Raw genomic sequence first — 12589 nt, forward strand, 5'->3', positions numbered from 1 at the left:
AATACTTAACAGTAATAGCTATCAGTTGCATTTAGTAGGCTTTAATTTTTTTAAACCCTGTTAAAGAGTTGCGTGAGAAGTCTGGTGGTGATCAGATGTGTTTTTCCGCCGCTCAATTCTTGTGCTTAATTGTGTGTATTTTTCCTGTTTTGGTTCCAATTGTTATTTGTTTGTGGTGTTTTGTTTCTGTTGTTTTGTTTTTTACTTTTTTCATTTCAAGTTATTTCTATACCTACGGTCTCCCGTTGCTAGAGTCTGTTTTCCCTGGTAACGGTAGGTTACGCCGGGATTTTTATTTTATTTTCTTGTTGGGCAGGCTTATTTGCCTTTCTAATATGCTATTGAGGTTGTCTAGCACGTATTTAAGCGACCTGGGTTCCATTATAGTTCTTAAACTAGATATTCTGAGGTTTTTTTACTACGGCTGATTCTGTTTGTTTACTTATCGGACTTCGTAAATTTCCGCTAGTGGGGCTGCATGATGCCTGGTTTGGAAGACTTAGGGTCTGATAGAGAACACCATCGAGCCTCTGTTCGGGGGGGGGGGGGCTGTGAGTGGCGGTCGGTCCTACGTAATTTTTCCTGGTGACAGTGAGCCTAGGTATCCGGGGTGAGGCACTAAGGTACGCAGACCGCGTACCTTCGCCGCCGGTATGCGGTCTGCGCTCTTCGGTGATGAAGGCTGTAGACACCGGTCGGAAGGTCGTTCCTTTGCCGGTTACTCGTAGGAGAAGGAACTTCCAAGGCACAATAATACAGCATGGAGTTGTCTTTGCGGTTTCCGGTTCCGGCAGGTCTTCAGAGGATGGTGGTCGTGGGTCTGAGCCTCCGCAGCTTGCGGTCCCGCTTCCTCTGTGACAGGTTGAGATGGAGGACAATGTTTTTGGCGGTGAGGCCACAGCTCAAGAGACAGAAGTCCCGCTCGCCGCCTACAAAGGAACGCAAGAAGAGGTTTCGGGCAGGTGGTATGGGTCAGAAGACGTCGACAGAGGAATCGGATGGAAACTCGGATTCCGCGGTCTCAGGGTTGCTTCTCGCAGGTTTGGCTGCGCAGGTTAGGAAGCTGAGCTGCCTGCTAAGGGATTGCCGGACTACCAAGCGGGAAATTAAGACCTGCTCATCCCTTATGGTCCAGCTAATGGATTCGGTTGAGAAAGTTACCTCAACTGGTTTGTTGAGAATGGAATTAGTCTAGCGAGTCTTGTGGAGCCGCAGTATTCGGGGAACTTGCGGCCCTAAACGAGATGTCTCCCTCTATAACCAGAGTCGCACAAGCCACGCAGACCGAGTCGGCTGGAGACAGAGATATGCGTCACGTACTAGCAGATAACTTAAATGATGATGATCTCATCTGACTTTCAGGAAGAAAATGGCCGGTGGCAGCGAGAGGGAACCTAGCACACCTCCATGATATATTCTCAGCGGAAGGAGGTGTGGTAAAATTCATTGAGTTTTCCGGACAGCAACAGGCTGGGTGCGCTGTAACGCAGTTCATTCTAGCCACAGAGCTGCTTAACATACAGTGAATCAAGGCTGGTGACGTTACCAAGGAAGACACAGTAATAATGGGGAGCACCGCTCCGATGCTTAGTAAGAAACTGTATACGATTCACATCCCATCGGTGGATGGTGAGATGGTCTCCCTGAAGGCCATATTTGCAGGAATTGCTAATATACGGGCTCAGATATGGGAGACCAATGACAAATGTGTGAGCTGCTGGGCCGTGGGCTAATATTCCGCGAAGTGAAATAGTGTAGACAGAATGAATCTGTGTTACAACTGTGGAAAGTCGGGTCATAGGCGCTCACAGTGGGTTGATCCCGCGGCCTGCGCTATCTGCAGTACGGAAGGCCACAAGGCGGAGAGATGTGCTACTGTATTATGAAGTTCCTTCAATTCAACTGGAACAGGTGCTGGGGAGCCAAGAACCTCTGCTGGGGAGTGGCCAGGAGGGACGACATTGATGTAATTTGATGGCCGCTGGGGACTCCTGATGATTATGAGAAGACCGAGTCCCGGCGGGGCTTCTCCTCGGGGTAGCCCAGCTTGAGGCCAGGCAAAGAACACAGAGTCCCGGTTACGGGATGGGGTGGTAGGGAATGGCTTAGCAGGGCCCGACTCTGCCCCTCCCACGTGACTTGAGGCGAAGGCACCTTCTGGAGCTGTGCTATGCTTAACTGCGGATCCGGCTCCGGGAGGGAGGAGAAGGAAAAAACCCTGTTTATAGATGAAGTTTTCAGCCAATATTTTCAAATAAGTGGTTATGAGTTCAATTCTTTGATATCTTACAGATGTCACGTTGAAATACGTTATTTATTTTTTTCCCTGGTTTATTTAATTTAGTTTCAACAGTAATATTACCGCAAAACAGAATGAAATTAAAACATAATATTTTTATTTGCGTCTGTTGTTTATGGATTTTTACTTTAATTTTTTTTTTGTCTGTATTCACGTTCATAAATCAAAATATTATGAAAATATATAACTGCTTGCAGAAAATAATATTAGTATTTTAGGAAAAAAGAGAGGATGAGAGTTTATCGAATATCTCACGTCTGTAGCAGTAAATATTTGATGAAGGAAGAATCTCCTGCGTTGGGAGAATCACAAATATTAATCAGTAGGGAAGCATATTCTGTACATGGCGTTTTATGCAATCAAGGAGTCAGAATTCAGAACTGCACACACAAACACATACGTTCATTCGTGCGCACTGCCGCTCACGCACACGTAGTTTAACGAGGTGTACGGTTCAGGCCAGCTGTTACCAACTACTGTACCACCACCTAGCGGTTTAATTAGTAAACATCTGTCCCGCCAATGCATGCTATAGAGGATACACGGTGCAACTCGGGTCTGCTGGAAATTCAGTTAACATTTCAATCAAGAATTACATATTAGGGAAGGAGTGTCTCCCCCTTTGGATTTCAGTGCTGATTTCATGATTTTTAAAACTCGCAATTAAAATTATTGCACATTTATTTTATTTCGGATAGCAACAAGACAAAAAAATTAAAATAAATTCTCATAAGTCAGGGAAAAACAGCAATATTCTATACTAGATCTTCTGATAACATTTTTCTGAAACGAAAGAAATAAGTGAGTTCATAAACGTAGACTAAGCTTTAAATGTAGCTAGTCAAATTTTGTGTTTAAATTTGACAGTTAGTATAGGCAATTACTGATTTTGAATTTTTAATTAAACGCAGATTATTTATTTTATATTTCCGCAAATTATTTATCCTTTTCAAAACGAAAATCATCATATTCTCTACAAAAATCATTATGTAGTTTACGATAATCAAACAAATTTCTGCTTATGACTATCCCGCTTTCGGTTCTTGTCATAATTCAGAGATAAAATATCATTTAATGACACTGATCTCTGTGAGCTGCGGAATGCACCCCACACTAGAAATTTTTCGCAACACAATGTTAAAAATATCTACAGTTTTGAGAACATTGCGTTTATGTACATAATTTCTTTTCAGTTGAACAATTGATCACAGGTACCCTATAGCATGGCCATTATCTTCACAAAGCCCTTTTAAAACGAAGATAAGTCGTAAATCATTTACGACCTAGATAATCAATATCAGGGGATTTATTTTTAAAAATCTATATTTAAAACCATATCTTAGATTAAACCTGTTGATTTGAAGTAAGTTTAAGTTTTCAGAAAATTGATATTTTTATAAGGCTACCAAATCAAAATTATAATATTTTAGTTAAAATTTTAAATCTGGTTCGGTTTATCATGTAAATAATCAAATTCCTTTTGTAAATTTAACATAAATTATTTTTTGCGATATATATTAATAAATAAATTCTAAATTCATGTTGAATAAATTTGTGTATGGATAACTTTACTGTTGCAGGGACAGCCACGGTTTGATTACTCTGGAATTGCAAATGAACCCGCTTCAACCTATTGAAGGACCGCTTCTAGTATCTCCATCGTTGATGCATCTCGATCTAAGTGACTGTCAACTTAGTAAACTTACACCGACATTTTTTCAAAACGTTACCGCTCTCAACAAGCTTGATCTCTCAGGAAATCCTCTCGGTATTCTAGAATCTGAAGTCCTTGGTCCTTTAAACAGCCTGGAAGAATTGAAATTAAATAGATGTAAACTAACACATATATCTGGTACTGCATTCGCAAAGAATGAAAATATGAAAATGTTGGAATTATCTGAAAACGATTTAAAAGGACCTATCGATTGGATACAGGTCCTCGGTGGACTAAGTGTCTTGGAACATCTTGATCTACGAAGAACTGGTATCTCTAAGCTACCAGAGCACGTATTCGGTAATAATACTTGGCTTCGAAGTCTTGTACTTGCTGAAAACGAGTTAGTAGATCTCGACGTAGCAACGACGCTCGGACATAATTTAAGGCATCTTTTCACCTTGGATCTGTCCAACTGTCATTTGAATGGGCCATTATCTGAAGATGCATTTACAAATGAGACAAATTTAAGAACGCTTTTGCTATCGGGCAATCATATGTCTGCTGCTGACCTTGCTGTTGCTCTAGCACCGCTAACAAAACTTCAGAAACTTACTTTGAAAAACTGTAGTCTTAGCAGATTACCTTCTAATACGTTTCATAGATTTACTTGCTTGCACGAACTGGATATCTCCAATAATCCATTAAATGATGCATTCACTGCATTACTGTCTCCTTTAGAAACTCTTGAAAGACTTGACATGGGATATAGTAATTTAGCCCACATCTCCAAAACAACATTTTCAAAAATGACATCGCTTAAGAGTTTAATTTTATCTGGTAATCCACTAAGCAATTTAGAATATGGTTTATTTCAAAACTTGACACACCTTGAGTCATTAGAGCTTAATTATTGTGGTTTAAGTAGTCTTAATGCTACAGTATTTCCTGATAATTTCACTTACCCAGATTTAGAAGAATTACATTTGGCCGGAAATCCTCTTCAAGTACCAGAAAGTGGACCCTTGTTACCAAGACAGTTAAGTAGGTTAAGAACTCTGGACCTATCTGATTGTAATTTAACTTTTATACCTCCTGACGCGCTTACTTCTTTCCAGAATATTACTCAACTTCTTCTTTCAGGAAATAAAATAACTTCTTCTGAGAATACTTTCGATTTCCTCAAGAATTTGCCTCATCTTGAATCATTAGATTTGAGTAGAAATAAACTAACACATATTTCACCTCAGATATTCAGTTCTCATCATGAAATTCATGCAATAAGACTTGCTGAAAATCCTTGGGTATGTGGTTGCCATATAGCAGACTTATGGGAGTGGGCTGTAGCGGTTAAACGTGATATCGGTGTACTTATTGGTTCAACAACTTTGGTAGAAGAAACGGTAATTGGTGCAAGAAAGAGAAACAAGGGTCTTTTTTGTCATTTTGACTCCAGAACTTCACCTATTCACAAGGATATACAATCCAAAAAAAAAGGAAGAAGGGACTTTATTGATAATGTTAAAAGATCATGGGCCAGGTATGTTAGAGAATCTGGTTGTGACTCGAGTAAAAGATTACAACCGGCTCGGTTACTTACTAACAGACACATTCGTGATCTAAGGAGACAAGTTCAGCCCGATAAAGTGAAAGTGAATGAATTTGCTATTGACTGGTTAATGACTGTCGTGGGTCTTTCTACAGTCGTGTTGGTAGTTTCTGCACTATTGGTTGCTATAGCATTATTTCGTGAAAAGAGAAGGAAATCTGGCACATCTCCAGGACGAGACACCGACAACTCTGAAGATTTACATGAAGATAGCAGTAGCAGTAATTACTATGTATCAGGCAGCGAGCGCAATCTTCGGAGGCTCACTAAGTGAGTTGAAATATGTTCCTCATTAATATTACAGTTTATTTTATTTGGTAATGGTTATTCATTGTTCAGAATATGCATTCTAATGTTGCATTCCTTCCATGACAAATTATTCAACATCACATGTTTTTCTACATATATTTTTTATTGGTAATTTTCTAAGAAAATGATGTTTCTTTCAGTCATAAAAAAGAATGTAATTAAGATACACATTAAAAAAAACTTCTGAATTTTAAAAATTTCATAAAAGATATAATTTGTTTCTTGTAAGCAAACTTATTAATTTTTCAGAAACGCTATTAAAACATTCAACAAAATTTAACTGAAACAGTCTCATGATAGAGAAAATTTTACATTTTTCTTTTAATTGTAGAAGGTTTTCTTCACTATTTATCAGAATTATAGGAGGTACATTATCAAATATTATCACTTTAATTTTATGAAAATGTATACATTTTAATGTATACTAAGCAAAAAATATTAAATATAGAAATTATAATTATTTTTCTGTTACTAAATAGAATTGTCATTCATAATCATTTATTTTGTCATTAATTTATTTTTCTTTATGCACAAGTATGAACATAAAATATTGTAATTTTATATTGTTATAGCTTATTGTTTTGCTAAACCAGAAAATATTATTAGAATATTTGAACATAAAATTTTTAAACATTGTAAAATTTTCTATCAAAACAGTAATTCAAAGTCCAGAAAAAATCATTAGTCTTAGTTTTCCTTTATTAACTTTTTTATGATGTGTGTTGTATAGTATTAAGCAATTTATGCTTGTAGCAATAATTATTCACTAGTGAGCACAATCTTTTAAATTGTACAAAAATGTTTTAATAATTCATAATATTCTTGTTTATAATGAAATTAATTAAACAAGAAAATTAATTTTATTTTTTATTTATTTCCTTCTACAGAATTGAATCCCTTTTTATTCTCACAAAAATACTTTTTCCTTACTAAAAATGTATGAAATTATTTATCTCTAAATGGAATATTTTTTATAAAGAATTTACAGCTTATGATTAAATCTAATTACATCATCATTTTTTTTTGTTCATTTGGTATTGGGTCAGATTGCAGATCAGAGATCTACTCCCAACTTTGTCTTAGTATACTCATTCTCTAAATCTTTCTTCACCTCTCTTTCTTTTTCATATCTTCTTTACATACCCTATTCATCTCATACTTAGTCTCTCTTTTGGTCTTCCTCATGTTAAATCTAATTAAAAATTCCTTTTTCCCACTCTTCCAATTAGAAATCTCTGTGAAACCCCAAACTATTTAGCCCTGCTCAATTTTCTCTTTTAGTGCTCTACATTCAAGATATTCCCTTATTGCCCCATTTTTTACTTGATCTTTCTCTTCTGTCGGGCTTCTTAAAACCTCCACCTCAGTCATCTGCATTTTAATGTCTTCTTTTCTAATAATCACCAAAAATTCTGTACGTACATCAAAATAAAAATATAGAAACTCATAAATATGTTACAATTATGCTAATTTAAATAATGTACTCATCTGCAAGCTATGAACCATGGACAGTTTGTAAATATTGCTAACTTTACATATTTACTTTTACATTGAGTTCAATTACCAAAGAGAGATTGATTATTTTTTTTAAATGATGCTGCAGAGTGAGCTTGACTTCAAGCAAAATAAAATTATCAGTTGTGAAATATCATCTAATGAAAGAAAAACTTTTCTTATTAAGCCTTCATATGTTAATTGTCAGTTGTGTTACTATAAATTTTCCACATTGTCAATATAGAAAAAAATGTTCCTACCAGAGAATATATATTTAATTAAAGCATCATTATTCTTGGTGGAATTTTTTATCTTTCTACAAATCTTTGTTACGAAACTATGTTTATTTGGTAATCTCAGCAGTTTAGTCAAAGAAGTCGATTTGAAGAAGAATAGATAGATTGTAAAAAAGGTATTATAATTTTTTTTTTTTTTATGTTATTTTAAACTTCTTATTTACTTTTCAAAAGAAATATTTTGCATGTATTTATACAGCTAATACTTGCTTCATTCTATACACGCACATCTATTTGATGCATGAATCACTTTAAATTTTTTCTAAGCATGAAACTTTCTCCTAAAATTACTAATGCACCAGTTCTTTAGGAAAGTTTAGTCATACTGTTTAGGATATTTAACCGCGTTCATTAAGTTCAGTTAGATAGATTAATTAAATTATGTTACTTTTATTTTTCATTGGTATAGATTTCAATTCTTATATATATATATAATTTTATATATGTATAAAATTACTTAGATTTATTATTTCTATTTTACATAATATCTTTTAACATTATTTTCAGATATCTTTAAGCTTTAATAGCATCTAATTTTTATTATTATTAATCTTTTTTTTAAGTTCACATAATTTAAAAATATATCATTCTTGGTAGTTTTATAGAAACTTCAGTCTTTATTATGAAACTGTTTCATGGAATGAGTAAAGTTGTGGCATGAATGCTATTAACATTTAATTTAATTTTTAATATATCAACATATGCTAATGTAGTATAATACAGTTTTTTTATTAATTATGCTTAAGCTTTCCATCATCTACAGAACAAAATAATTACAAGTTATGTATGTACTTTCTATATTGAATATTTTTCTAAATTCTCTTATGAAAAAAGATGTTTATAATTACAGCAACTGGACATGAAAATATAATTTTTTCACAAAAATATAATTAATATGTGTAAAACATCTGTATAAAGACTTTCTAAGAAGGTTGAAAAAACTGTTTTTGCAACAATAGGTACAATATTTTTACAAGTATATTGAAAAATTACTTTTATATATTATATTTAATGACCGACTGCACAAATACATTGAAAGAGATGTTGTTCAACTTTCCTGATGTTTGCATCCAACTTAAAATCTATCATTTTACTCTCTGATGAAGCTGAAAATTATGTACATTACATCGTTACAACTCATTTATTTCATATCAAATAAACTAATTTTTAGATATGATTGACATTAACTATAAAAACATTATAAAAAGATTTTAACATTATAATTATGTTATCATTATAAAAAAACTTTGGTAGAACCAATCAGATACATAATTTGCTGCCATAATAATGCCATAATTCAACTCTGTTCATGTTGTTGATTTTAAATTGTACTAAAGGTCAATAACATATGCAAACTTCATTGATTTCAGTTAAAGTAGAGTTTTATTGATTAAATCCAAGTAGTAAAATAATTATTTTGTTTAGTCAGCAATACTGCAACTGGCTATCATTCTGTTAATGCTTATCTTGCTTACACTGAAAATAAGTAATTTTTATTACTATTATTATGGTTTGAAATATTTAATAATATTTCCAACCATACTTACCTATACATTCCAAAAATCAGTTATCAGCCAGATGTTAAATATTACTGGTGGTATTTCAGTTTTAACATTAATTACAAAATATAAAAGATATAGATACTAGTAGTGATCGGTAAAAAAATGTAATTATTATCAGCAACTTAATTTTTCTTCTTTTTTTTGAACTGATACACCTCAATTAGTGATCTACATTTAAAAATATACTGTGATACCAAAATATACCTCAGTGTGGTAAAATGAAATAAAAAGACGATATTTTTTCAATTTATTAAATAGCTACAAGTTTAGGTAATATTTTTAGTTAAGAAATAAGAACTATAATTTTAAAGTGCTTTAGTATTCTTAAACTAGGTTAAGGTGTACAATCAGCAACAGAGCATATTAATGTTGCTTCACTGTAATTTATAAGGTAAGTTTGCTTTTCATATTTTTTGTGCTATTTACCATTGTTCACCGCATTTTATTATAGCTTGTGTTGAAATAATTTATTCTAAAGAATAAATTGTTTTAAATTAAAACAATTTCATTTATGTTGCTTGCCGCACTATAAGTGTTGATTCCAAATATCTCTTTGTTTTTAAATGAGAGTGTTTTGAAATATTAAGAACTACAAGTATAGGAAAGGCAGTTTAAACCAAAGATTAATTCTAGATGGTAGATTTAAAAAAAAATCTTTTGTTTACTATCGTTTTAAAGCTTATCTTTGTTGTTTTAATGCTATCACTGTTTAACACTTTTTCATTCATTCTTTATCTACCTGTATTTATTTTCTATCAGATAAAAAACATACCGTACGAGCTGAATATGTTGGTCACATGTGGTCCATAAATTGGACAAGTTACAGAACCCAGTGATGGTAGTGCTTTTGACATAATGAGTGTTCATTGGATCAAAATGATTGGTAATATTATGGATATTTAGGAGTTGGTTTCGTACTTTTGGATAAAATACTCGTATATCTTTCATTTAACATTAGTAAATTGTTTATAAAATAGCTACCTTGTACATTTCTATATTCTTTATAAGTTTAGTAAAAATTAAAAAAAAAAAATGTATATATATATATATATACATATAAATATATAATAATTCATTGATTTAATCCAATAATTTTATTTAATTTTTAAAATATTTTCTCTATAGAAATAGATTTGCTGGAAATCTAAGATGATTCTTTTTCTTCTTTATTTTTAAATTTAATTCTTGCTTTGAGGTATTTTTTGCAACAGTTGGAAACACCAGATAATATCTGTGTTATTTACTGAGTAATACCTTACCGCTGAGTATACCTACTATACCGCTGAGTAATACCTTACAGTGGTTCCGGAGAAACCACTGTAAGGTATTACTCAGCAGATGTTTGAGGATGATATGTATGAATGTAAATGAAGTATAGTCTTGTGCAATCTCAGGTCGACCATTTTTGAGATGTGTGGTTAACTGAAACCCAACCACCACATAACGCCAGTATCGACGCTTTTAGTATTCAAATTTGTATAAAAGTAGCTGCCTTTACTAGGATTTAAACCGTATATTTCTCAACTTCAACTTTGATTTGCGATGGAAGAGTTAACTACTAGACCAATCCAGTGAGTTTTTTAGTATGTACCTAGTGGACGCTTTAAGTAAGTCTGAAGAAGATGAGCCTATCCTAGGTATTACATATGAGACTGAGGACAAATTGGCTGCCCTGAATTGTACATTAGTGTATAAGTTTACGTTAGCATGTTTGGTACGTTATCCTCTGAAAATCAAGTATCTTTAAGCAAAAAAAGTTTTGATATTCCAGAATTCTCTAGCTATAGAATATCTAGTGCCACTTTCTTGACTCGGGTCCCTAGGCATCATCGTCTCATATTTGTGTAGTCTTCTTGTAGCTTGTATCCATTCATCATAAGACAAAGCTAGTTGAATCCTGATAACAGAATGGTGGTTGGCCATCAATGAGGAAACGTTGATTCAGCTGCAGCCTGAACTAGCCAAATAAAAGTAGTAAACAATTGTATAGAAAGGTTTCACATTATAAACAACATACTATCAACCTTTACTGCTAATACGACTAAAATAAATTTCTTATTCATAAGTGAGGTGCATTTTTCTAAGATAATTGTCATCTGGTATGGTTAAGTCCAAAAATTATTTTATTATAAACTAAAAATTACGTACCAATAAAATTATTTTAATTAATCCTACCCTCTTCAATTGAAAATATAAACTCAGTACCTCCGAATTCCTCAGCCAATATTTTTTTCAAAGATTTCATTAAATCTGTTTCGGTATTATTTTCAGTCTGCAGTTGGATACTAGATACAATTTCATTTTAGTTATTTTAAATCACTCTTGAAATATAAATTCAAAAAGACGAATAACTATGCAGCTATTTAACCTTTTAACTAGCAAAACAATATTATTATACCCATGGGACATAAATTTAGAAAAAGCACGAGTAATAGCGTCTCGGCCTTTCATCCGCAGGTACCGGGTTCGAATCCCGGTCAGGGATGGCATTTTTCATACGTACAAAATTCTACATCCCACGCACAAGCTTCAAGCTTATGTGGCGATATCATCAAGCAAAAAAAAAACAAAAATGTTGAGAATTATAAACTCTCTTTGAGAATCATTTTTTAACCGAATATTTTCCTTATTTAGTATAATAAGAGCCGGGTAATAAAAATCCACAGCATACAAATACTTAATGTTTTTCATTATTTCCTACAAAAATATTTACAATTGTTTTCTATTTCCCATCCATTAAAATACTACTTTTTTTTTTAATATATTTTTTGCTGATGTTGAAATCAACAATTCCATTTCCTATGCACCTATTCTAAACATTGTATTTTAGTAGATTGTATTCCATCATTTTACTCCCCAAAATTTACAATCGTATTTGTAGTTAAAATTCTTCAATGGGAAATAATTACAATTTTTTTTGTAATCAAACAATTATATTTCGAACCAAGTTTTCAATTTTCAAGGATGCATATTCCAGATTAAATTTGAAATAAAATGTTTTAAATAATAAATTAAGAAAGAAAACTATAAAATAGGTTCTTTTAAATATATTTTTTTTTTTACTGCGTGATATCAAAAAAATACATCTTTCGTGCTTCATAAACTTTTCCTTCTGCATATTTAGTAGTTTTGCACGATAGGAAAACTGTCTATTTATCTATTAATTTTATTTATTCATAAATTTTTCACTTTTATTCTCTCAGCCGAGTTCACCAAATTGGGTAAAGTGTCAAAATGTTTATTGATACTAATGAAGAGTTTTGACATCTTATCAGATATAAAAACTTAAACTAAAAACTAAACCGACGTAAAACGTAGTAATACAAACGTCTAAAAATATGCTTTATTATATCAGATAAAAATTAT

The 12589-nt window shown here is 32.7% G+C and overlaps 1 protein-coding gene across 3 annotated transcripts in view; it reads left to right on the forward strand.

The window, feature by feature from the left end:
* Positions 1-12589, forward strand: part of LOC142334011 (uncharacterized) — a 270898-nt gene that overhangs the window by 174529 nt on the left and 83780 nt on the right. For all 3 annotated transcript variants that reach the window (XM_075381681.1, XM_075381693.1, XM_075381687.1), the window contains exon 3: positions 3880-5832. In XM_075381681.1, coding sequence (XP_075237796.1) covers positions 3880-5832 — 1953 coding nt within the window. The remainder of the gene's footprint in view (positions 1-3879; positions 5833-12589) is intronic.

This window comes from Lycorma delicatula, chromosome 1 (genome assembly GCF_047948215.1).
Source record: "Lycorma delicatula isolate Av1 chromosome 1, ASM4794821v1, whole genome shotgun sequence".
Lineage (NCBI taxonomy): Eukaryota > Metazoa > Arthropoda > Insecta > Hemiptera > Fulgoridae > Lycorma > Lycorma delicatula.